At 40.9% G+C, this 25988-nt stretch overlaps 1 protein-coding gene across 3 annotated transcripts in view; it reads right to left on the reverse strand.

Moving 5' to 3' along the window:
- The window catches only part of PARP8 (poly(ADP-ribose) polymerase family member 8), a 365263-nt gene that overhangs the window by 14333 nt on the left and 324942 nt on the right, over nt 1-25988 (reverse strand). For all 3 annotated transcript variants that reach the window (XM_089682697.1, XM_089682699.1, XM_089682698.1), the window contains exons 19-23: nt 24097-24145; nt 14652-14764; nt 7250-7322; nt 3678-3747; nt 93-169 (exon numbers count right to left, since the gene is read on the reverse strand). In XM_089682697.1, coding sequence (XP_089538823.1) covers nt 93-169; nt 3678-3747; nt 7250-7322; nt 14652-14764; nt 24097-24145 — 382 coding nt within the window. The remainder of the gene's footprint in view (nt 1-92; nt 170-3677; nt 3748-7249; nt 7323-14651; nt 14765-24096; nt 24146-25988) is intronic.

The raw sequence follows: 25988 nt of genomic DNA on the forward strand, positions 1-25988 counted from the left end.
ATGACAATATCACATCAGACTCACTTTATCCTATTCTACTCCAAACATTTAAATACCCCTTTAGTCTCTGTGCAGTGTTAGTTGGATGATACCTGTGTTGTACTACTGCTTTTACTGCCTGACGGTGGGTCATCCTTGGCTGATACTTTCTGCTGCTTCTTGTTCATCCCTGTTCAGAAAAAAGTACATTTATATGCAAATCATGTCTTAAGGTTGAACTGCAGAATATATAAAATACAAAAATTGTTGATTTTTTTTGTATTTTAGCGCAAAAAATCAAAAACTGCAGAAGCAATCAAATCCCACTAAAAGAAAGTTCTATTTATGAGGGAAAAATTACATAAATTTTATTTATGTACAGCATTGCATGACCGCGCAATTGTTAGTTAAAGTAAAGCAGCGCCGTTTCACAAAAAATGGCCTGGTCATAAAGGGGGGTAAATCTTCCGGGGGGCAAGTGGTTAATCCAATTTTGCATCCATTAAAAAAATGCAACTTCAAGTATGAACTTGAATATGTGTTGATATTAACATCCCTGTACATCAGTAATTAGACTGAGATTAGGAGGGCCAACATTGTGTGCCAATAAGGGTTCTGCTGCTTTGTTCACAGATGACAGTCCAACACACTACAGGGATGACCTCATCAGTGTGCTGCTGCTCCTTCATTGACCGGTCAATGGTTAGGGTAGCTCCTGAACCAGACTGTACTGACCACATGCAGTGCAATTTGCAGGAAGGTTAAGGACTTGGTTGGGGTGTCTGCATTACAAAACCTAAAAAGAAGTCCATTGGTAGCTCATGGAGATCACATATATGTACTGTATTTTGATTGCATGTTTGGAGTCCAGCTTTTAAGGCCTTGTTCTCACGGGGCATACTATGCCATACGCCCATGCAGGGCCATGTTTACCCACATGAGAATTAATGGAACACCAGGTGGTCCCATTCATATCAAATGGGACATAATGGCTGCACAAGAAATTCTGGAAGAACCCTTTGCACACTGCTATATACCCTTTCCAGCAAACTTTGCAATTAAAAAATCTAGCAGTGTGCAGGGGATTCTTTCAGAATTTCTAGTGTGAACATGTGGTTACACTCCTTTAGCACCCGATAGATGAATGCATGTACAAGATATTGGGATTTGAGCACAGGTATATCTTGTTTCTATAGTGGCTGTGTAGACACAGGTGCTGTGTCCCATTATGACATCCATGTGGGTGACCAAAAATATCAACTTTACTGCTTCCTGGGTCAGCAAATATAGGCTGGAGGAGAGATTTATGCTTTATTATATCTTTTTTGCATATATTATATTTTTGGTTCTCGTTATGTCTTTGTGTGGTTAGAATAGTGTCCTCCTGATGAAGCTGCACTTGCTGTTTGAGAAAAATGCTGAGTCATCTCCATCCCACCCCATACTTGTGCTAGCAGAGGGGATTTAGGGGGAGGGGAGCTATGCTAGCAGAGGGGATTTGGGTGGAGGTTTGTGCTAGGAGGGGGGATTTTTATAGGTGGGGGCATTTGGGGAGAGAGGATTTGTGCAGGGAGGTGGGATTACTTGAAGGAGAAGGAATTTATGCTTAATTTAGTGAGGATGCCGATTAGTTTTTTTTTTTGGGGGGGGTGATCTAGGGGATTCTTACATGCTCTTACAATGGAGGGGGGGGGGACGCAGTTTATCATCTTTGGGGAATGAGTTGTTTGTGGGGATTTCAGAGTGCCCCCTTGTACTCCCCTACTCCCCCCTGGTCCTACATTAACACATTCTGGCATCCAGCTGTATCTTACTGTGGATTATGTGTATAATCACTTGCTGACCAGCTGTAGTACATATATTGTGGCTGGGTGGCACCTGCAGGCAAAATCATGTACGTATACATAATTTTGCCTGCTCCGGTTCAGGGGCACGCTGCGTGGACTCCCCCTCCCCCCACACGCAGCAATTGTTGTGTCTGGAACGTGGATCCTGGTTTCCGGGTCCTAATGATCATGTGATCGCTATACAAACAAAGCCATTATGAATGGTACCTGGGCCAATCACAGCACCCTGTACCATGTAATTAACTGTAGCCAGTCACAGATCACTAGTGATCACAGCTGTCATGAATGGTTAACCCATTCATGTCAGTTGAAAATGCTGCTGTTACAATGATCTTCATTGTAACAGCAAACAAAGTGGTAAAAAAAATCCATGATCACCCCCTCAGAGAAGTATAGTGTTACTATGGTGACAATGAACTACTCTGATGAAAGCAAGTAAAAAAAAAAAGAAAATAAAAAAAAGAAACAATGAAAAGAAAAATGTTAAAAAAATGGAATAAAAATGTTTTACTTTTTTATATATTTTTTTTTTTACATACTGTCACCAGTCAGTGTCTCTGATCACTGCTACACCAGTCATATGATGATGCTGTACTGCGCTGGTAGCAGAATGTAAACAAAATTGTGAAAACAATTTTATTCAATTTCCTAATTTTAAACAAAAAATTTACAACTTGAAAAAACTTGCCATGCCTCTTACTAAATGCCTTGTACTGACTACTTTACAAAAAGGGGTCATTTGGGGGGTATTTATACTGTCCTGGCATTTTATGGCCTCAAGAAATGAGATGTCAGTATATTAGAATACATTGAGTCTTTTTTTGCAAATTTTAAATCTATTTTTATATATAATGCAAAAAATAAAAAGCCCAGTGGTGATCAAATGCCACCAAAAGAAATCTCTATTAGTGTGAAACAAATAATAAAAATCTCATTTGCATACAGTATTGCATGACTGCGTAATTGCCAGTTAAAATATCGCAGTAATGAATAGCAAAAAATGGCCTGTTCATGAGGGGGTAAAATCTTCTGGAGCTCAAGTGCATAATTTGTAAGTAATATTTATTTTTGTGATAATTTATTCTTCTTTTTTTCAGAATTGTTTATGAGGTTGTTAGTAATTATTGGCCATCATTTTCAATCTGATGAAGATTTATTTGAAAAATTGAAAGGCGTTGAGTTGTATCTATTTACATGTGGTTATTATTACCTGTGGATTACAAGATGGTCTCTGTGAAACAACTCTGTGGTTGATCAGCTGCTGTTTTTAACTTGGTGATTTTAAATAAATCTATGTGAATAATAAAGGTGTAATTTTTATATAAATGTTTACTTGTGTGTAGTGCCTAAAAAAATCCCCAAATCTTGTTTGGTTGTATATTGTGCTATATGGGATACGGCATTTAGTAGGATCAGACTTCTAGGAATATTAACATGTTGCATTTTCTCAGTGGATGCAAAGTCTCCTCTAACTCCTTGTCCAAAGGCTTTGCACTGGAGGAGACATGGTGGCTTTGCTGAGTGTCAGCTCTTGTGCTCACAATTCAGCAGGGCAGCCACTCGGCACAAAACCTGGCACCTAGTTGAGGTCACTATAGTAATGGTGCCTACTTCCGTGATTTTCAGCTTCCACAGAGATCCCACAGGTATGGCACGTACATACTTACATTGGTCCAATCTGGAACACGGTAACTTTATAAAAATTAACTTACCAAAACTTCAATCGTAAGCAGCACTGCATTTAAAGCATTAGGCAGCATTTCACAACAATCCCAGTCTACACAAACCCTAGTTTAGATGCTCTAATGAAAAAAAAGAATTATAAAGGGGAACAACGAAAGACCAAGTTACCTGAGTAACCAAACGATATGCTTGCTAAAGGGCTAAGATATATTCCACTTCCATACATGGCACCATGTAGCTGAAACAACATGACAAAGGTTTTCTGTTCAGAAATCAGTTTACTTTATTATCAGCGCTCATGATATAGTGTACAAGTGACAGGAAAATCAATACAATTAAGATACCTAACAGGAAACTCTAACTGACAGTCCGAGGTCAACGGGAAGACTGGGCAGAGTTCATTAATTTGATAATAATCTACAGGACTTCTGCAGTATGTCTGTTTAAATGTATACCAAGAGAGTTTAAAATAGATTGTATCTGACAGAGGGGCAGAAAATCATATTACACACTGTTGTGGCAGCAGGGTGTCAAACATTTTAAAAGCAAAGCATTTTTGATTTTAAACCAAATGTAAAATTCCCATCAGTATTGCAGATATTTCTTAAAGTAAGAGCAGAAAAATTTATAAAAATACTTTTTAAAAAAAATGTTTAATGTAACTCTGTTAGGTGACCTTGACATGATAAGAATAAATCCAGAAGATACTCAGGACAGGCGCATAGAGGTGTCTGTATTTGTGCTCATATACCCGATACAGCACCTCAGGAGCAGGAAAACTGGGGAACTCGCATATATTTGAAATGCTACAATTTTGGCCATATTCAAATAGATTTTAAAAAAAAAAAATTATATATATATATATATATATATATATATATATATATATATCACATGTTGAAATGCATTTTTATTACAAAATATATGAAAAAAGTTTTTGAAAATAAATTTCAATTATACTGTATGTCTTTAAAAATACAAATCTATTTTTGGAATGCATTTACAAATATGTGTTAAATGACTTTTTTATATGTTAAAAAAAATCTGAATATATTTAAAAAAATATATTTTTAAAAATATATTTTTTTTAAATAGGATTCTTCAGATATTTTTTAGCATATAAAAAAGTCATTTTAACAGAAGATTTCAGCAGACCATAGGCAGCTAAGCCTCTGAAACAATAGCAGGGAAGGGATCAGACCAATTGAGGGTAAGCCTAATGCCCATTAGGCAAAAACAATGATGATAATTCAAGCGTAGTATTCCAAAGCAGCAAGTTAAATTTAACTATATTAAAGTTAGAATATCGTACCTCAGAAACAGGCAGGCAGTTACTGAATGGCAGGAGGATCAATCAACTACCAGAGCGCTCATCAGCACCATCATAGTTCACTGAGAACTACAAACTGTCAGCTGCAATGGATGACAGTACTTGTCAGAAGTAGGAATATGAAAAGATGCCTTGCCATAAAACAGCTTAACATTAAGCTATTTTATGGCAAGGAATCTTTTCATATTCCTATTGCTTACTGAAGTATGTATGGCACTGGCTTTGGTACTGCATCTATTGTCTCCTACAGTTACCCTTGAGACATATACATGTTGACAATTGGCATTATATATACAGTATATGTATTCCTATATGATTATGATGAAGCAGACTACAGTCCGAGAAAAAGCAACCGCAAGTCCGCTTGGGATTACCATAAAACTGTGGAAATTCAAAAGCTGTAGACTATATCTATGGCTCTATGGTTGAACTGGATGGCCTTTTGTCTTTTTTCAGCCAGAATCATTATATATCAGTATATCTGGTAGATAGTTAAAGGCTATCCAGTATGGGTGCATATATGTGTCTTTTTATAACAAGGGGTTATTTACTAAAGCTGGAGAGTGCAAAATCAGTCTGACTTTTACATAGAAACCAGTCAGCTTCCAGATGTTGTAGCCAAAGCTTAACTGATGGAATATCAGTAAATATGGGAAGATTTAGACATTTGCCAGTAGATGTGATTCAGTATCTTAATTTCACATATTTGTTATCATATTGACTTGGATTCCCAAATTTAAGGGTAGATGTGAATTGCCCCTTATCTTGATATCCCTGTAATATAAAGATTATACTATCTTTTGGCTTAACATTAAGCTATTTTATGACAAGGCATCTTTTCATATTCCTATTGCTCACTAAAGTATGTATGGCATTGGCTTTGGCACTGCACCTATTGTCTCCTACAGTTACCACTGAGACATATACATGTTGACAATTGGCATTATATATGTATTCCTACATGATTATGATGAAGCAGACTACAGTCCAAGAAACGTGTCAAAGAGCAATCATAAGTCCACTTGTGAATACCATAAAACTTTGGAAACTCAAAAGCTGGTGACTATATCAGTATTACTGGTAGATAGCTAAAGGCTATCCAGTTTGGGTGCATATATGTGTCTTTTTATAACAAGGGGTTATTTACTAAAGCTAGAGAGTACAAAATCAGGCTGACTTCTGCAGAGAAACCATGTTAGCTTCCAGATGTTGTAGCCAAAGCTTAACTGAATAAACTGAGGTTAGAAGCTGTTTGGTTTCTATGCATAAGTGAGCCTGATTTTGCACTCTCTGGCTTTATTAAATAAACCCCCATGTTCAGGGTCCAGATTTGAACTTGTGACTCCTGCAGTGCCTGGTGCAGCTCTTTTTGCTGTGCCACTTGAGATGCTGGACTCTGCCCTCTCTGATCACTTAGATAATCTTGCCTTGTCTCTAGTGAACTCTTTGTTCCACCCTTAAAACCTCCTGATTTCAGCCATGTCTCTGCACTTCCTGCTTGCCAGATAATTGTGCTCTCTCCAGCCAATATCTTGCTCCTTTGTATACCTGCAGCTGTCCTTATTTCCACTACCACTCATTACTGACCTATTTGCTATGCTTACGCTTGATCCCAACCTGCAACCCTTCGTTATCGACCTTTGGCTTATTCCATGACTATGCTTCTGCTTGACCCCAACCTGCAATTACTTGTTACTGACCTTTGGCTTGTTTACTGACTATGCTTCTGCTTATCCTTACCTGCCACATCTGCTACTGGACCCCGGCTTGCTCACCTCCTGGTGGGGCGATACCGAGGACCGTGATCTGGTACTAACATGTAGCAAAGCCCATCTCCACCATCAGGAGCTCTGATGAATATTGGTTAGTGCTTAGACCCCACGCCTCAGGTGAGTCTGCATCATCCGCCAGGATGGCCTGCTTGTGCACTTATCCTGCTGGTCGGTGGGAGCCTCTCTACTGCTATAGCTACTAGTCTCTGAGCCTGACCCCTGCCCATGACACCATGCCCCTATGATCTGTTTTAGAATATATATTTAGATATGATTTTAAATAGAAATAAATGTTTTTATGATCTTGGGATTCTTTTTAGAATGATTCTGTGACACCAGGTAATTGTTTTTAACTAATCCTAATAGTAAGTGACTATATGTTCATGTCCATACGAAACATGGGAAGGGCAGGGCACAAGCTAGTTGACATAGGTGAGAGAAAAGGATAAAACCTGCCCTGTTCAAGAGGTTCAGGGGTTTTGGACACATATGTAAACTTGAAAGTTCCTTTAAATAAATTAAAAAATACATATTTTTATTATATATCTGAGCGCAAGGGCCCAACACATACACCTAATATTTTGGGCATATTAATCACTAGGAACAAGTGGTAGAAGATATTAAATCATTCTCATTACCTGCAGTTTTGTATTGGAAGCTACTACTAATCCGTTCCTCAGGATGGAGTGCCAGTTTTCAATGTGCGAGCCACTGCAATAGTAAATGTAAAGTATAAGTTACTGATGTTATTTTATTTATTATTAATAATAACAACAACAAGCATCTACATCTGAACAATTCTAGTTCTATATCTTGTTCGGGTTTCAAATCTCTGAATTTTCTTCAACAAAACAGGCAAAATACATGAATTTGAAACAAAGACACTATATTGTTGTGAAAGCCTAATAATGCTCTTAAAATAAATCTATTTTTTAAAATTTTGGATAGCATTAGGAAGGGTTAGAATCCCTGTCATGGACTTTAATGCTGTCTGTGTCCCTGTTGAGGATCACTAACCACACCAATGTTGTGACAAGGTCATCCAGAGGCCAAACTAAATATTTGAAAAAATGACCCCCCCCCCCCCCTCCCCAGTTTATTAGCATGAGCTAGTGTCAGAGGGACAAGCCAATCCAGGGGAAGCATGTGGATGGAATACAGAAAGATGGAGAAGGAAGCTGAACAAGGCAGTTTCCAGCACAAGACAACTGAACAGTCAGAGAAGTGGTGGTCAACCAACAAATTACAAAGGGCTCAAGTGCAGCCCCAGCACTCCCAGAGAGTTGCACAATACCATATTTTAATGTGTTGAAGTGTATTGCTTGGAGCTAGGCAACCCAATTAAGATCACACTGATGAGAAACTAGGAGAAAAATAAGCCCTATGGTTGTTATCAGTGGCAGTAATAGCAAATCCTAGAATTAGTGCAAGTGGTTTCAATACTAACTCCCAGCATGTGTCACTGGGTAGAATAATAACCCCAAGAATGGGTGTTTGGGGAACATAATTATAGCCCCCAGCACTTGTGTCAGTGACCACAATAATAATTCCCTGCATTGGAGTCAGTGATCACAATAATAATCCTCAGCATTGGTGTCAGTGATCACAATAATAATTCCTAGGATTGGAGTCAGTGATCACAATAATAACCCCCAGCATTGGTGTCAGTGATCACAATCATAATCCTCATCATTGGAGTCAGTGATCACAGTAATAACCCCCAGCATTGGTGTCAGTGATCACAATAATAATCCTCATCATTGGAGTCAGTGATCACAATAATAATCCCCAGAATTGGAGTCAGTGATCACAATAATAACCCCCAGCATTGGAGTCAGTGATCACAATAATAACCCCCAGCATTGGAGCCAGTGATCACAATAATAACCCCCAGCATTGGAGTCAGTGATCACAATAATAATCCCCAGCATTGGAGTCAGTGATCACAATAATAATCCCCAGCATTGGAGTCAGTGATCACAATAATAATTCCTAGGATTGGAGTCAGTGATCACAATAATAACCCCCAGCATTGGTGTCAGTGATCACAATCCTCATCATTGGAGTCAGTGATCACAATAATAACCCCCAGCATTGGTGTCAGTGATCACAATCCTCATCATTGGAGCCAGTGATCACAATAATATTCCCCAGCATTGGAGCCAGTGATCACAATAATAATCCCCAGCATTGGAGTCAGTGATCACAATAATAATCCCCAGCATTGGAGTCAGTGATCACAATAATAACCCCCAGCATTGGAGTCAGTGATCACAATAATAACCCCCAGCATTGGAGTCAGTGATCACAATAATAACCCCCAGTATTGGAGCCAGTGATCACAATAATAACCCCCAGCATTGGAGTCAGTGATCACAATAATAATCCCCAGCATTGGAGTCAGTGATCACAATAATAATCCCCAGCATTGGAGTCAGTGATCACAATAATAATTCCTAGGATTGGAGTCAGTGATCACAATAATAACCCCCAGCATTGGTGTCAGTGATCACAATCCTCATCATTGGAGTCAGTGATCACAATAATAACCCCCCAGCATTGGTGTCAGTGATCACAATCCTCATCATTGGAGTCAGTGATCACAATAATAACCCCCAGCATTGGAGCCAGTGATCACAATAATAATCCCCAGCATTGGAGTCAGTGATCACAATAATAATCCCCAGCATTGGAGTCAGTGATCACAATAATAATTCCTAGGATTGGAGTCAGTGATCACAATAATAACCCCCAGCATTGGAGCCAGTGATCACAATAATAACCCCCAGCATTGGTGTCAGTGATCACAATCCTCATCATTGGAGTCAGTGATCACAATAATAATCCCCAGCATTGGAGCCAGTGATCATAATAATAATCCCCAGCATTGGAGTCAGTGATCACAATCCTCATCATTGGAGTCAGTGATCACAATAATAACCCCTCAGCATTGGTGTCAGTGATCACAATAATAATCCCCAGCATTGGAGTCAGTGATCACAACAATAATCCCCAGCATTGGAGTGAGGGATCACAATCCTCATCATTGGAGTCAGTGATCACAATAATAATTCCTAGGATTGGAGTCAGTGATCACAATAATAACCCCCAGCATTGGTGTCAGTGATCACAATCCTCATCATTGGAGTCAGTGATCACAATAATAACCCCCAGCATTGGTGTCAGTGATCACAATCCTCATCATTGGAGCCAGTGATCACAATAATATTCCCCAGCATTGGAGCCAGTGATCACAATAATAATCCCCAGCATTGGAGTCAGTGATCACAATAATAATCCCCAGCATTGGAGTCAGTGATCACAATAATAACCCCCAGCATTGGAGTCAGTGATCACAATAATAACCCCCAGCATTGGAGTCAGTGATCACAATAATAACCCCCAGTATTGGAGCCAGTGATCACAATAATAACCCCCAGCATTGGAGTCAGTGATCACAATAATAATCCCCAGCATTGGAGTCAGTGATCACAATAATAATCCCCAGCATTGGAGTCAGTGATCACAATAATAATTCCTAGGATTGGAGTCAGTGATCACAATAATAACCCCCAGCATTGGTGTCAGTGATCACAATCCTCATCATTGGAGTCAGTGATCACAATAATAACCCCCAGCATTGGTGTCAGTGATCACAATCCTCATCATTGGAGTCAGTGATCACAATAATAACCCCCAGCATTGGAGCCAGTGATCACAATAATAATCCCCAGCATTGGAGTCAGTGATCACAATAATAATCCCCAGCATTGGAGTCAGTGATCACAATAATAATTCCTAGGATTGGAGTCAGTGATCACAATAATAACCCCCAGCATTGGAGCCAGTGATCACAATAATAACCCCCAGCATTGGTGTCAGTGATCACAATCCTCATCATTGGAGTCAGTGATCACAATAATAATCCCCAGCATTGGAGCCAGTGATCATAATAATAATCCCCAGCATTGGAGTCAGTGATCACAATCCTCATCATTGGAGTCAGTGATCACAATAATAACCCCTCAGCATTGGTGTCAGTGATCACAATAATAATCCCCAGCATTGGAGTCAGTGATCACAACAATAATCCCCAGCATTGGAGTGAGGGATCACAATCCTCATCATTGGAGTCAGTGATCACAATAATAACCCCCAGCATTGGTGTCAGTGATCACAATCATAATCCTCATCATTTGAGTCAGTAATCACAATAATAATCCCCAGCATTGGAGTCAGTGATCACAATAATAATCCCCAGCATTGGAGTCAGTGATCACAATAATAATCCCCAGCAATGGTGTTATTGATCACAATAATAATTCCTAGGATTGGAGTCAGTGATCACAATAATAATCCTCAGCATTGGTGTCAGTAATCACAATATTATTTCCTAGGATTGGAGTCAGTGATCACAATAATAACCCCCAGCATTGGTGTCAGTGATCACAATAATAACCCCCAGCATTGGAGTCAGTGATCACAATAATAACCCCCAGCATTGGAGTCAGTGATCACAATAATAACCCCCAGCATTGGAGTCAGTGATCACAATAATAACCCCCAGCATTGGAGTCAGTGATCACAATAATAACCCCCAGCATTGGAGCCAGTGATCACAATAATAACCCCCAGCATTGGAGCCAGTGATCACAATAATAACCCCCAGCATTGGAGTCAGTGATCACAACAATAATCCCCAGCATTGGAGTCAGTGATCACAATCCTCATCATTGGAGTCAGTGATCACAATAATAACCCCCAGCATTGGTGTCAGTGATCACAATCATAATCCTCATCATTGGAGTCAGTGATCACAATAATAACCCCCAGCATTGGAGTCAGTGATCACAATAATAATCCCCAGCATTGGAGTCAGTGATCACAATAATAATCCCCAGCATTGGAGTCAGTGATCACAATAATAATTCCTAGGATTGGAGTCAGTGATCACAATAATAACCCCCAGCATTGGAGCCAGTGATCACAATAATAACCCCCAGCATTGGTGTCAGTGATCACAATCCTCATCATTGGAGTCAGTGATCACAATAATAACCCCCAGCATTGGTGTCAGTGATCACAATCCTCATCATTGGAGTCAGTGATCACAATAATAATCCCCAGCATTGGAGCCAGTGATCATAATAATAATCCCCAGCATTGGAGTCAGTGATCACAATCCTCATCATTGGAGTCAGTGATCACAATAATAACCCCCCAGCATTGGTGTCAGTGATCACAATAATAATCCCCAGCATTGGAGTCAGTGATCACAACAATTATCCCCAGCATTGGAGTGAGGGATCACAATCCTCATCATTGGAGTCAGTGATCACAATAATAACCCCCAGCATTGGTGTCAGTGATCACAATCATAATCCTCATCATTTGAGTCAGTAATCACAATAATAATCCCCAGCATTGGAGTCAGTGATCACAATAATAATCCCCAGCATTGGAGTCAGTGATCACAATAATAATCCCCAGCATTGGAGTCAGTGATCACAATAATAATTCCTAGGATTGGAGTCAGTGATCACAATAATAATCCTCAGCATTGGTGTCAGTAATCACAATATTATTTCCTAGGATTGGAGTCAGTGATCACAATAATAACCCCCAGCATTGGTGTCAGTGATCACAATAATAACCCCCAGCATTGGAGTCAGTGATCACAATAATAACCCCCAGCATTGGAGTCAGTGATCACAATAATAACCCCCAGCATTGGAGTCAGTGATCACAATAATAACCCCCAGCATTGGAGTCAGTGATCACAATAATAACCCCCAGCATTGGAGTCAGTGATCACAATAATAATCCCCAGCATTGGAGTCAGTGATCACAATAATAATTCTTAGGATTGGAGTCAGTGATCACAATAATAATCCTCAGCATTGGAGCCAGTGATTACAATAATAACCCCCAGCATTGGAGCCAGTGATCACAATAATAACCCCCAGCATTGGAGCCAGTGATCACAATAATAACCCCCAGCATTGGAGCCAGTGATCACAATAATAACCCCCAGCATTGGAGCCAGTGATCACAATAATAACCCCCAGCATTGGAGCCAGTGATCACAATAATAATCCCCAGCATTGGAGTCAGTGATCACAATAATAATCCCCAGCATTGGAGTCAGTGATCACAATAATAATCCCCAGCATTGGAGTCAGTGATCACAATAATAATTCTTAGGATTGGAGTCAGTGATCACAATAATAATCCTCAGCATTGGTGTCAGTGATCAAAATAATAATTCTTGGGATTGGAGTCAGTGATCACAATAATAATCCTCAGCATTGGAGTCAGTGATCACCAGTGCAGTGATCACAATAATAATTCCAGAATTGGAGTCAGTGATCACAATTATAATTCCAGGATTGGAGTCAGTGATCACAATAATATTCCCCAGCATTGTAGCCAGTGATCGCAATAATAACACCCAGCATTGGAGCCAGTGATCACAATAATAACACCCAGCATTGGAGCCAGTGATCACAATAATAATCCCCAGCATTGGAGCCAGTGATCACAATAATAATCCCCAGCATTGGAGTCAGTGATCACAATAATAATTCCTAGGATTGGAGTCAGTGATCACAATAATAACCCCCAGCATTGGAGCCAGTGATCACAATAATAACCCCCAGCATTGGTGTCAGTGATCACAATAATAATCCTCATCATTGGAGTCAGTGATCACAATAATAACCCCCAGCATTGGTGTCAGTGATCACAATCCTCATCATTGGAGTCAGTGATCACAATAATAATCCCCAGCATTGGAGCCAGTGATCATAATAATAATCCCCAGCATTGGAGTCAGTGATCACAATAATAACCCCCCAGCATTGGTGTCAGTGATCACAACAATAATCCCCAGCATTGGAGTCAGTGATCACAATAATAACCCCCAGCATTGGTGTCAGTGATCACAATAATAACCCCCAGCATTGGTGTCAGTGATCACAATAATAATCCCCAGCATTGGAGCCAGTGATCACAATAATAATCCCCAGCATTGGAGCCAGTGATCACAATAATAATCCCCAGCATTGCAGCCAGTGATCACAATAATAATCCCCAGCATTGGAGTCAGTGATCACAATAATAATCCCCAGCATTGGAGTCAGTGATCACAATAATAATTCTTAGGATTGGAGTCAGTGATCACAATAATAATCCTCAGCATTGGTGTCAGTGATCACAATAATAATCCCCAGCATTGGAGTCAGTTATCACAATAATAATCCCCAGCATTGGAGTCAGTGATCACAATAATAATCCCCAGCATTGGAGCCAGTAATCACAATAATAATCCCCAGCATTGGAGCCAGTGATCACAATAATGATCCCCAGCATTGGTTTTAGGGACCACAATAATAATCCCCAGGATTGGAGCCAGTGATCACAATAATAATCCCCTGCATTGGTGTCAGTGATCACAATAATAATCCCCAGGATTGGAGCCAGTGATCACAATAATAATCCCCAGGATTGGTGTCAGTGATCACAATAATAATCCCCAGGATTGGAGCCAGTGATCACAATAATAATCCTCAGCAATGGTGTTAGTGGCAATGCTGTTAACCTTCCCTTCCCTACCCCACCCCTCCTTGGCAGTTGCATTGCTTTTAACCTCTCCACCACCACCACCTTGCATTGCAGTGTCTGTGCAAGCACCCTCTCCTCTACCTATTATTGCTGGCCAGTGGGGGTGCTTTTAACCCCCCCCCCCCATTGGTGATCCTTATCTGATCACAGGCTACTGCTGTGCTCTCTCTCCCCCATCCAGCCAGGACTATACTTGTACTTTTAAGTACAAGGGAATTACTGGGAATTACTGTGTGTCACCAGCAGTGAGCATGACAGGGAATACAAAATGGTGTCACAAGAACAATAGGGGGGGAACCTTTCAAGTTCCATTGATAATGGTCAAACTGGATTTGGAAGGTAGCAGCTTTCTTTCAAAGTATTTCTCCTTCTTTCAGAAAAAACAAACAAACCAAAACATCCTTAGAACAGACTTACTGAAATGCAAATGTGCTCCCAAAGAGTTTTTTAGCAGCTCTGAAATTTGCTTCTTTGGCTGGTGGACTGCTGAGAAGTAGGAACTGGTGAGGGGTGTGCATAAATTTCAGTTGCTGTAAAAAATGAAATATTCATTGAAATATTAATATGCTAATCCCAATCAATAACTATGTTTGTTTAATAAGTAAGTGCAAAGCAGGAAATATACAAAAGTTCACATTGGTTCTGAACTTGAAACACCCCTATTATCAGGCCCCTTCCCCGCCTCTGCAGGGCATATGTCAATCACTGTACCTTCTGTCTATGCAGCTTAGAAGTTTACATGTAGCTAAAGGCCAATGTAAAGAGATTATGGGGAGGTGAAGCAGAAGGATCTGTCTATTAAAAAAATGGAGTGTCCCCTGACTTTAAACAACAGACATCATACTGTTTGTGTATATATATATATATATATATATATGTGTGTGAAAAGCAATAAGCAGTGATCACAATAATAATTCCTAGGATTGGAGTCAGTGATCACGATAATAACCCCCAGCATTGGTGTCAGTGATCACAATAATAATTCCCAGCATTGGAGTCAGTGATCACAATAATAATCCCCATCATTGGAGTCAGTGATTACAATAATAATCCCCATCATTGGAGTCAGTGATCACAATAAAAACCCCCAACATTGGTGTCAGTGATCACAATCATAATCCTTATCATTTGAGTCAGTAATCACAATAATAATCCCCAGCATTGGAGTCAGTGATTACAATAATAATTCCTAGGATAGGAATACAAAAAAAACAACAGGCATCAATTATTTTTCATTGTTTATATCACAAATACCCAAAATATGCACTTTATTCTTTGTATGAATACAGTAGACAGAGCCATGCTAAAATGTTCATGTCCCAGAGCCAGAACAGATGAATTATACTACAGATACAGGTCTGAATATGGAGTCATTTATTCCATCAAGCATGCAGCTACTTGGTATTTGCCACTGTAAGGGCTGTAAAAAAAAAATTGCATAGTTGTTTGTCCATCAAAATGTCGTGTAAATTCGTTCTGTGCAAATGAGGAAAAATAGAATGTTCCCAGGTTTTATTCTCTGCAGACTGAATATATGAATACCACATTATGGCCATTAGATGGCGCTGAATATCATAGGATTTATGCATGTTCCTTAGCTCCATCTAGTGGCCATAATACAATATTTCCACATTCACACATTTGAACTGCAAAAGAATATAGCCTGACAATTTTTGATTTTGCCCCATATGCACAGAACACATTTACATGCAAATATATAAACACTACTAAGATATATTCTATGGATTTTTGATTTTGCCCCATATCCACATAACAAATTTTTATGCAAATTTGTAAAAAAAAAACTACTAAGATATATTCTATGGATTGTGAAACAACAATCTACTATATCAAGTCATGATACTGTTCCAATATACAGAGGTCAATAACTAAATATTCTTAACATACTTGTTAGAATTCAATGATAAGGGCTGGAGGTAGATTAAAATAACAGGTTCCCAGTATATGAGACTCTAAACCTGACATTCCCCCTCCTCCTATTAGTGGGATCAGGAGACTTCTACATCTCTGTGCCACTCTAGACATGCTTACAACTGTATAGTCATTATCAGATTTGACTGTAACCTCCAGCAAGGATAGCTTTTCCCTTATAGTGGTAGTAAAGTCACCTGTCTGATTTAAACCTACAGGTAAGCCTATAATAATGCTTACCTTTAGGTACAGTCAGGGGCGGACTGACAACTCATGGGGCCCCTGGGCAATAGGGGATCATGGGGCTCCTGTGTCCTTGCCCAAACTCAAAAAAGCCTATGAAAAAGGTACCAGGGGCATCTCATGGGGCCCCCTACTGACCCCGGGCCCTCGGTCAGTGCCCGAGTTTCCAAATGGTCAGACCGCCCCTGCGTACAGTAAATATCAACTAAATGTACACTGTTAAAGAGATATTTACTTTAGTGGCCACCAGAAACATCACCAGAGCATGCGCAGTGGGCTCTGAATGAACTGTGGCATCCCTTCAGAGCTATGTGCTGTGGCCATGACTCCCATGCGCCTACTAAAATACAGCATGAGCAGGTTCCCCGTTGACAGCTGAGTGTAAAAAGAATTGCCGGCAATTAAAATTAAAAAAAAAAAAAACGGAGTGGGGTCCCCCTCCCCCCATCCATACCAAGTCCTCCAGGTCTGATATGGATTTGGAGGGGAACTCCTATGCCAACCTTTAAAAAAAAATGTTGTGGGGGTTCCCCCCAAAATCCATACCAGACCCTTATCCGAGCATGCAGCCTGGCCGGTCAGGAAAGGGGGGATGAGCGGGTGCCCCTCCCCCTCCTGAACCATACCAGGCCACATGCCCTCAATATGAGATGTGCTTTGGGGCAGGAGGGGCTCCACCTGCTGGTGGGGGGCTTATCAAAATCTGAAAGCTCCCTTTAACAAGTGGGGCCCTAGATCTCACCCCCCCATGTGAATGAGTATGGGGTACATGGTATCGCTACTCATTCACAAAAAAAAGCGTAGTGTATAAAAAAAGTCAGTAGACAGTCTTTGACAAGTCCTTTATTAAAAACAAGAATAAAAAAAATGTCCCCCCGAAGTACATCCATGTCAATCATGATGCCTGCCACCACCGCCAACCCGCAAAAAAAAATTTTTTGTAAAAAGGCTCTGCTCTCGACGCTGGCTCCAAGCCATCTGACAACTGCGCCAGAAAGACAGTTCCTCAATGTCTACCGGGTGATCTCGCCCCCTTGTGACTTCATCATGTACTGTGATTGGCCAAAACACTGCACCTGACCTGTGGTCAGGTGCATTGATTTGGCCAATCACAATGCACTGTCATAGTGCTGTGCATTGTGGGGTGTAGCGGGTGAACAGACTCCCAAACGACCTTACCGTTATCTGACCCGAACACATGAACCGCCGATGTTCGAGTCAGTCAGGTGTATTGCTTTGGCCAATCACAATGCACTGTCGTAGTGCTGTGCATTGTGGACAGTGGTGTATTTAGACTTTGTGCTGCCCTAGGCAACACAAAAATGTTGCGCCCCCCCCCAATGAGAAAGTGAGAGTCAATAAGTGTGTGTGTATCATCTATATATACATATATATATATATATATATATATACAGTATATATGATTCTCTCTCTCTTCCCTCTCTCTTTCTCCCTCTCTTCCCTCTCTCTCGCCCCCCTCCCACTCTCTCCCCCCTCTCTTCTTTCTCTCTCTCTCCCCCCCACCTCTCTCCCTCTTCCCTCTCTCTCTCTCCTCCTTCTCTTTCTCACCCCTCTCTCTCTTCACTCTCTGCCCCTCTCCCTCTCATTCCTCCCTCTCTTCACTCTCTCCCCCTCTCTCTCTCTTCCCCTCCCTCTCTCTTCATTCCCTCTCTCTCTTCTCTCTCTTCCCCTCTCTCTCTTCCCCCTCTTTCTCTCTCTTCCCCACCTTTCTCTCTCTCTTCCTTCTCTCTCTCCTCACTCCCCTTTCTCTCCCCCCCTCTGTCTCTTTCCTCTCTCTTCCTTCCCTCCCTCTCTCTTCCCTCTATCTCTCTTCCCCCCCTCTCTCTCTCTCTCCCCCCCTCTTCTCTCCCCCCTCTTTCTTATCTCTCTCTATTCCCCCCATCTCTCTTTTCTCTCTCTCTCCACCCTTCTCTCTCTTCTCTCTCCCTCGCTCTTCCCCCCTCTCTTCTCTCTACCCCTATTTCTCTCTCCCCCTTTCTCTTCCCTCTCTCTTTTCTCTCTCTCTCTTTCCTCCCTCTTATCTCTCTCTCTCTTCCCTCTCTCTCGCTCTCCCTTCCCTCGCTCTGTCCCCCCTCTCTTCTCTCCCCCCCCTCTCTTCTCTCCCCCCTCTCTCCTCTCTCTCTATTCCCCCCATCTCTCTTCCCCCCTCTCTCTTTCCTCTCTCTTCTCTCTCTCTCTCTCTCTCCCCCCTCTCTCTCACCCCTCTCCCTTTCCTCTCTCTTTTTTCTCTCTCTCTTCTCCCCCCTCCCCCCTCTCTCTTCCCCCCCTCTCTCTTCCCCCTCTCTCTCTTCCTTCTCTCTTCTCTCTCTTTCCTCTCTCTTCTCCCTCTCTTCCCCCCTCTCTTTTCTCTCTCTCTTCCCTCTCTCTTCCCTCTCCCCCTCTCTCTCCTCTCTCTCCCCCCTCTCTCTTTCCTCTCTCTTCCCCCCCTCTTCTCTCTCTCCCCCCTCTTCTCTCGCTCTCCTCTCTCCCCCCCCTCTCTCTTCTCTCTCCCCCCTCTCTCTTCTCTATCTCTTCCCTCTCTTTGTTTTTCAAATCATATGGGTCTGTGCACACACACCTGCACCAAGGGCTGCTGATCCCCGGGCAGCAGGAAGGAGGGGGGGGGGAGGGAGGTGTGTGCAGCCCCATACGATCTGTCAGTGTAGGGATGGGGGCAGGAAGATCCCACAGAACGCAGCACAGCTCACCTCCTCCGGGCTCTTCTCTCCCTGCTCCAGGCTGTCCCCTGGTCCTGGCTCATCAGCTGCTGGAGGGAGAGGTACACAAGCATCGCTCTGCAACTGCCCTCCCCCACATTGATCCTCCTGCTGTCCAGGCCACTGAAAGAGTACCGAAGGTACTCCTCTGATGGTGGCCCTGCATGGCTCTGTCCACCACTGCTCAAAAGGTCCCTTCTTCCGGGAGGCGGTGCCCCCTAAAAATTGCCGCCCTAGGCAAACGTCTTGTTTGCCTCGCGGTAGATACGCCCCTGATTGTGGGGCATAGCAGGCAGATAGACTGCCAAACGATCTTATTGTTTATGTGTTCACCGAACACATGAACTGTTGATATTCGAGTCAAACTTTCGGTTGACTCGAACATCAAGCCCAGCACTACTAGCAGATTAAACCATTATCCTGCAGGGGCCCTTTTTTCTTTTTTTGGCAGTTTGCTACCACTTTAAAGTAGATGCAAACCCTAAGTGAGTGACATTTAGCACTGTGTAGAATACAAAAGACTAGCTTTCACACATTTTACTCCCTTTTTGCATCTCAGCACTGCTTCTCTCCTGCAGCCGCTCTGCAGCCACTTCGTGCCTACACTCACTGCATGACATTTTTCAGGTCCAGTTTTTCACCATTAGTCGCAACATGCCTGTGCAATGTGCAACAGTGTGGGTGCTTGTTGTTTTCATTGGGAGAGCATGAGACATGGTGACAAATCACAGGAGTACAATTAGGAAAGAGAGACAGAGCCCAATAACAAGTTGTAGATTTAATGTGACCCTGTAGCTAACTCAATGAAATATGACTAAAGGCATTCTACAAAAGGAGTAAAAGAACGCTTAGCTGTCACCTGTCCTACCACGATTATCCAACACGTACAGGTGTGTTGGACACTTGGTCCCCCCACAACTTGATTTAGTTGCTACCACCAGCCCTGCGTCACTACAGGGCACAATTGTGACATAGGGCCAGACAAAAGCATCCACTGCAAGTGGGTATATGACATCCAGAAGTGTTTGTAGTTCTGCAAGAAAATGAAGAACGAAGTTACCCCCTTCTGGACAGGGAGGTATTCCTCTTATTATTTTACAAGGTAACTTTAGTTTTAGTTCAGTGGACTAGGAACGGATTAGCATTAGAAATACTGAAAATTACTTCTGAAACTAAATCACTGGCCTTTTTAGAGCTATGGTTAGGGGTGCCATTTTTTCCAGCGTAATCAGGTATGTTGTCAAGCATCGATGTGCATTTCCTTTGACCTAGGATTGTGAACACTTGTTGTTACTGCATCAAAGTGCATGTTACATTTGTGCTCCAAAGTTAGCATACCCTGGCAGAAACCATGACATTTTGGCATTGATATAGAAAATGACTGATCATGCCCAAAAAAGCTGTCCTTTATTTATTTATCCTGTGAAGCCATTTATTATCACATAGTTGTTTGACTCCTTTTTAAATCAAAATGATAACAGAAATCACCCAAATGGCCATGGTGAAACGTTTACATACCCTGGAATGTTTGACCTTGGTACAGGCACACAAGGTGACACACAGGTTAAAAATGGCAATTAAAGTTTCATTTTCCACATCTGTGGCTTTTTTTAAATTGCAATAGTCATGTGGATGCACTGAGCAGGCTAGATACTGAGCCACGAGGAGCAGAAAAGAACCATAAAAAGACCTGCATAACAAGGTAATGGAACTTTATAACAATGGAAAAGGATATAAAATGATATCCAAAGCCTTGAATATGCCAGCAAGTACTGTTCTGAACATTCAGTAATCTCGATACCAAGCCAAGGTCAGGTAGACCAAGAAAGGTTGCAGCCACAACTGCCAGAAGAATTGTTTGAGATAAAAGGAATAACATACAGGTAAGCTCAGGTGAATACAGGCTGCTCTGGAGAAAGACGGTATGGTTGTTTCAAGGAGCACAATACGAAGATACTTGAAGAAAAATTAGCCGTGGGGCTGGGTTGTAAGAAAGAACTGCCTTTACTGTGTTAATGCCACAAATAAACCCAGTGAGGTCAAGGTGTTGTTGGGCATATTGGAACTGGGCGTTTTTGTGACATTGGCGCAGTAAAGGCTTCTTTCTGGCAACTCGACCATGCAGCTCATTTTTCTTCAAGTATCATAGTATTGTAACAACCACAATGTTTTTTTCCAGAGCAGCCTGCATTTCTCCCGACCTTACCTATGGGTTTTTCTTTGTATCCCAAACAATTCTTCTGGTAGTTGTGGCTGCAATCTTTCTTGGTCTGCCTGACATGACCTTGGCTTGGTATCAATAGATCCCCAAATTTTCCACTTCCTAATAAGTGATTGAACAGTACTGACTGGCATATTAACCACTTCAAGTCTGGACACTTTTACCCCCTTCCTGTCCAGGCCAATTTTCAGCTTTCAACGCTGTCACACTTTGAATGATAATTGCGTGGTCATGCAACACTGTACCCATATGAAATTTTTAGCATTTTTTTGAGACAGATAAAACTATATAAATGAAAAAGTCAAAAAATGTTGAAAAAAAGTGTTTCTTATAAAATTTTTCAAATAAATAATTTTTCTTCATAAATCTTGGCAAAAATGTATCCAGTTAACTTTTTAGTAAAACAAAATAAACCAAATTAGTTTATAACCATAAATTATAATTTTTCAAAACTTTTTGTACATTTTTACTTAATTTTATTCTATTATTATTTATGTTTTTTTTTTTTAACATACTGTCACCCTAGCAGTACAGTATCACCATAGTGACACTGTACTACTTGTGGGGGGTGATGAAGATTTTTTTTTTTTTTTTACACTGATTGCTTTTGCACACATAAAGGCTGTAAAAGCAATAATTTCTCCTTCTCTCTGACTGCATTCTTGCAGCCATTGAAAAATACTGTGAGAGCTGTGATTGGTCACAGCTTGTCACATGGTACAAGGCTGTTGTGAATAGCCTTCTACCATGTGATCTCTGTGATCATTCACAGATTTCACAAGTAGTAAGCAATGATGTCAGGAGTGACATCTTGTTTATTACTATTCATGTGGTCACTGATTGGCCAATCAGTGATCACATGATCGGGACCTCACACAGAAGTCCCGTACAGCGATCGGTGTTCCGCTGTGTCCTCCGGTGCCACGCTCTCCCAGGGAGCGAGCATAGGCTGTTTATGAATGGCAACCCGCGCCTGCACTGCTCCTCTCCGGCCATTTATATACATGGGCTGGACGAGAAGTAGTTACAGGCTATGGATATCTTTTTATATCCTTTTCCATCTTATAAAGTTCCTTTACCTTGTTACGCAGGTCTTTTGACGGTTCTTTTCTGCTCCCCATGGCTCATGCAGGCCATTGATGGGTCGAAAACCGGCCTTTTTTTTATAAAAAAAAAACCGAAAAATTGGTTGTTTGATTGTCCGATTTTTGGCCCATCTATGGCCGGCATTTAATTACTTCAGTCCCTTGCATAGAGCTCTGCTATTATATTTGACATAAGTATTGAAAAAGTATTGCAGTTGCAACAATGTATCCATTTGTATCCATTTCAGATACAGATGTTTTTATTCAGGTACAAATAGATACATTGTTGCAACCGCAATACTTTTCATATAAGTTACAATAGCGGACTGGAATTCTTCGTTTTCTTCTTTTTTTTCTTCTTCCTTTTCTTCTTTTTTTCTTCTTCCTTTTCTTCTTCCTTTTCTTCTTTTTCTTCTCCTTCCTTTTCTTCTTCTTTTTCTTCTTCCTTTTCTTCTTCTTTTTCTTCTTCTTGCAGGTCACGGCTCATGCGCAGATTTTTTATCGATAAAATGATCGGCCGATTTGCCCATCATTGCCGGCAAAATTGGCCGATCGGCAAAATCGGCTGATTTTTTTCCAACTTTACCGATAAAACCAATGTACCGAAACCCCGAAAAACGGCCAACCAATTAATCCACTAACGGTGCGAAAATCGGACGATTTTTTTTTTGGCCGAAAAATCAGCCGATTTTCGACCCGTCTATGGCCTGTATCAGTATCTAGCCTGCTCAGTGCATCCACATTGGTGCTAATGAACTCATTGACTATACACTGACACTAATTGCAATTTAGGAAAGCCACAGATGTGGGAAATTAAGCTTTATTGCCATTTTAACCCGTGTGTGTCACCTTGTGTGTCTGTACCAAGGCCAAACATTCCAGGGTATGGAAACTTTTAATCCGGGTCATCTGGTTGATTTCTGTTAACATTATGATTTAAAAAGAAGCCAAACAGCTATGTAATAACACTTGGCTTCATATGCTCACTATCCTTAAATAAAAGACAGTTCTTGCCATGATCAGTCATAATTCAAATATCAATGTCAAAATTTCACAAATTCTGCCAGGGTATGCAAACTGTATGCAAACAGAGCTGTGTATACTTTTGATGTGCTGCCGTTGACTTCTATGGGCCTCCCAAAGCAATAAAATGCAGAAAAAATGGACATGCTATATTGATTGGGTTTACATATACTTTAAGTGCTTGTTCACACAAGCTTTGGACCATACAGGCATCAAACCAATTGAGCACAGGTGAGTACTTGTGCCTTTATTTCCATTTTAACTGTCCATTCACAGGTTGAGGCATGGACAAGACCTAGTTGTATAATAGATATTATATAGTAGATGAAAAGAAGGTAACAGGCTGGCTGAGCTGTCTAGCATGTCTGTATGAACCTTAGGACTGGATGAACATAAATACAAATCCTTTGGCAAGTAAAGGATTTGTTCCAATTTATCAATTTCAACTGTGTATTTAGTTGTTTGCCTGGAGTTCAGCTTTAATTCATTCATATTCACAACTGAGATATTGAAATATAAAGATAAAAACAGCTACAGAAGAAAAGCATGCAGCACACAATAGTAAATAACACAATGTACAGTAAGCAATTCACGCCATTCCGCTGACATTAATGTGTTTGCATAAAACCAGCAAAACTTACCCTGGTAACTGGCAATTTCACAATATGAGATCTATTACTTGAAATCACCCTGGAAAAGAAAGAAGCGCAGAATAAACAGATGTTCCTTTCTACTTAGTTACTAAATCTCACTATGTGGAGGAAGATTTGCATGGTAATTGTGCAGAATGGCACATTTTGCAAATATCTTCTGCAGCCACTTCCTTCTTTGCCTGTACTGTCAATAGAGATCTTCATGTGCGAGCTAACAAAGTGGAAAAGAGTCTCTATAATTACCGGAGCCTCAATCACTGGGCTAATGTGAAAAACACTATCTGCTCACCGCTGAAAAGATTGTGATTAGAGAAATGAGCCGCCAAGGAAAGCCAGCCTCCATGAATCATAATGTGACACACAATCTACCATCTGTAGAAGGTAAAGAACACTTTCCCAACATAATCTTGTGCAAGGAAAATCCTGCAGGAGCTTCAAAGATGAGTCACTTCTATACTCTGCTCGGTAAGACACCGCAAAGGACTGAATTGTTGTACCAACCAAAGGTAACCTTTAAAGTGGAACTTCACTCTCTCAATCAACATTGACTATTTTTAATCCTTCTGCTGCTAGCATTAGTAAATACATAGGAAAATATATCATATTTATTTGGTTTAAACTTTTTTTTTTTTACATTTCTTCAGTTACTTCCTGGTTTCCATGCCTAGGCAAAGGATGTCATACATTCCAGGAATCTTCAGGAGGGGTTTTCTCAGCTAACAAAAACAAACAACTAGGAGGATAATAAAGGTAACCAATTTTAAATTAGACAATTCATCACCTGTTCCCCTGAATACGTGATTTATGTCTTACGATGTCCATGTAAACTGTTATATGTTGGTCGCACCAAACGCACATTGCGCAAACTGATCGGTGAGCATCGCCAACTCATCACAGATGGTAACGATCAACATAGTGTTTCTCGTCATTTTCTTCAACATCATAATAAAAACTTCCAGAGCATGGAGGTCCTGGCAATAGAATGTATCAATGATATGTCATTAACCCAGAATGAAAGATATTCGCTCCTTTGCAGGAGAGAAACCTTCTGGATTTTTAAATTAGGTACTATGACACCTGATGAATAAAATGAGGACCGAGGTACACTGTATATTGTAACACAACAGCTGTGACATAAGTCTTGAGGAGTGTATCCATTATAATATGTTCTGTTTTCTACCCCCCCCCTTTCTTTTTTTCTTATCCCCTTTTAATATAAGTATTTGCATTGTGATTATATAATTATTATATAAATTAGATTTGACCATGATTATGATTATTTTTATTGTTTTTAACAGTGGTATGTACTAGTGCTCTATAGAGACATAAGTTATCTGTAACTCTTTTTATTGTGTTTTTTTGTTTTATCTTATTCATCCATGTTGTATTTTTATAATTATTGAATTACTTATAACAATAAGTATTTTGCATGAGGCTTGTGGGACCGGCTTACATTGTTAATAATTTGGGGCTTGTACGTGTAAATTTCTGGTCCCTCCTTCCCCATTTTACTAATTCATTACATATTCCTCCTTATCCAGGTTACCAATTGACTGTGATAGAGCACGATCTCGTGCGAAACGCATCGTCATGTCAATCAGTACTTGTGATTGGTCTCCTTCCCACTGAAGATTTTTGATGGTTGTTCCTGGCTTCTCTGTGTTCCACTGAGGTTATTTCTGGTGCACCATGACATCACTTCTGGTGTGCGATCTCCAGCAACCGAGGAGGTCCATCCTGCTCCTCTCATCCATCCTGTGGGGTTTCCTTACACAGCTGGCCTTGGACACCTGTACACCATCTATTGTGGCTCTCTCACCTTCCATCCACAGAGCTCACCATCCAGGCTCTCCATTGCTATGTCTACAAAACAGTAAGCC

This window comes from Staurois parvus, unplaced genomic scaffold (genome assembly GCF_062004578.1).
Source record: "Staurois parvus isolate SC_StPar_1 unplaced genomic scaffold, SC_StPar_1.0 ptg000294l, whole genome shotgun sequence".
Classification (NCBI taxonomy): Eukaryota; Metazoa; Chordata; class Amphibia; order Anura; family Ranidae; genus Staurois; species Staurois parvus.